This window comes from Olea europaea, unplaced genomic scaffold (assembly GCF_002742605.1).
Source record: "Olea europaea var. sylvestris unplaced genomic scaffold, O_europaea_v1 scaffold3843, whole genome shotgun sequence".
Classification (NCBI taxonomy): Eukaryota; Viridiplantae; Streptophyta; class Magnoliopsida; order Lamiales; family Oleaceae; genus Olea; species Olea europaea.
Genome location: NW_019257875.1, coordinates 1 through 1,372, shown reverse-complemented (window position 1 = coordinate 1,372; position 1,372 = coordinate 1). Strand labels below are relative to the sequence as shown.

General features: G+C 37.0%; 1 protein-coding gene across 1 annotated transcript in view; it reads left to right on the top strand.

The window, feature by feature from the left end:
- Positions 1 to 1,366, top strand: part of LOC111387021 (transcriptional repressor ILP1) — a 13,489-nt gene extending 12,123 nt beyond the window's left edge. The window contains exon 6 of the mRNA XM_023011541.1: positions 1,039 to 1,366. Coding sequence (XP_022867309.1) covers positions 1,039 to 1,231 — 193 coding nt within the window. The 3' untranslated portion in view covers positions 1,232 to 1,366. The remainder of the gene's footprint in view (positions 1 to 1,038) is intronic.
- The last annotated feature ends 6 nt before the right edge of the window (positions 1,367 to 1,372 follow it).

Here is a 1,372-nt window from a genome sequence, read left to right as displayed (position 1 = left end):
ACAACCTCAATCTCATCTTCCTCCTGTAGCAAATTTGAAGTCCTCTTTTTTACAATTTCAATCATTTGATCCAATTTCTTAGAAGGCAACTCCTGCAACAATGCCCCCAGTTTTTGCTTCTCCTCATTTCATACTTGTACAACATTTAGTTTCAGGAACAGAACCCAAAGAAAACCCTAATAAATCATTCAAAGGAAACACACAAAACTGTCATCGAGGTCTAGAAAATCTTTAAGCACCTAACAAGAAAAGAAAACTGGACCTTCGACCAAAATCTGAAGATTGCACCACCGCACAGTACATTACTCAAAGGAGTGCTCGGGGAGCCGCGGTGGTGCCGGCAGCCGGGTGGAGGTGGTTTTGATTTTTGGGGTATGGGGATTGGGGAAGACTGAAGATGGAGATGGGGTTTTCTATTTATTTTTTTATATTTAAAATTATAAAGTTACAATTTTAACCTTGCTTTACTTGGTCAAAATTATTAGATTTTTAATTTTTGAGGTCAACAGACGATTTTTAGGGTCAAAACTGTTAGTTTGGACTTGAACTGCGAATTTTGTAAAGGTTTGGTACTTACGGTGGCAAATGAAAGGTTTGGGCAAAGTCTGCTAATAAACGAAAGTTTTGGTACTCAGTTGCAATTTTCCCCTAACAATTATGGACTCGACCCCCTAGAATATCTTTTCTCCAGATTCTGGAAATTGCAGGATGTGAGCATTTCTCCCATGCTTTCTGCAAGAGCAATTGAGATTAGGATAGAACAATAAAGCTGTAGAAATTTATGGATAAAAGCTTCTTTCTTCAAGTTTGGTTTTGGAAAGCAACTTTAATGGTCTTTCTGTACTATTAGTGTTCTAATAAAATGATTTGGCCCAACTGCTATATGATTTCTTTAGTAGGGGAAAATGACCTAATAGGAAGCTCTGAACTAATCGATCTTCAAATCATGTCTTTAATTTCTACGATTATGTTTCTGATGAAACCCAGAAAGTTTTGACAAGTCTATTATTTTTCTTCTTTTCTATTTCTTGTATGCAGCCCAAAATTGCAGTCACTGGTGGATTACTTGATGTTAGTTGGAAAGTCTCTGGAGAAGAAGCTTGCATCTGGTAGCATGGAGACTGAAATTAGTAAACTCGTTAGAAGGGTGAAGAAGATGCTGGTCGAGCTGAATGAGTATGATTATGCAAGAGTATTATCGAGAACCTTTAATCTTAAGGAGGCACTTTGATCTTGATCTCAGCATCCTGTTGGTTCAAGACGATTTACCTTTTCCAGAATCAAGATAGCTTGAGTTTGAGCAGTTTTGTAAACTTAAAATGAAATCACATCAATGTATGTCTGTTTTAGGTACGAGTGAAATCCATTAGTT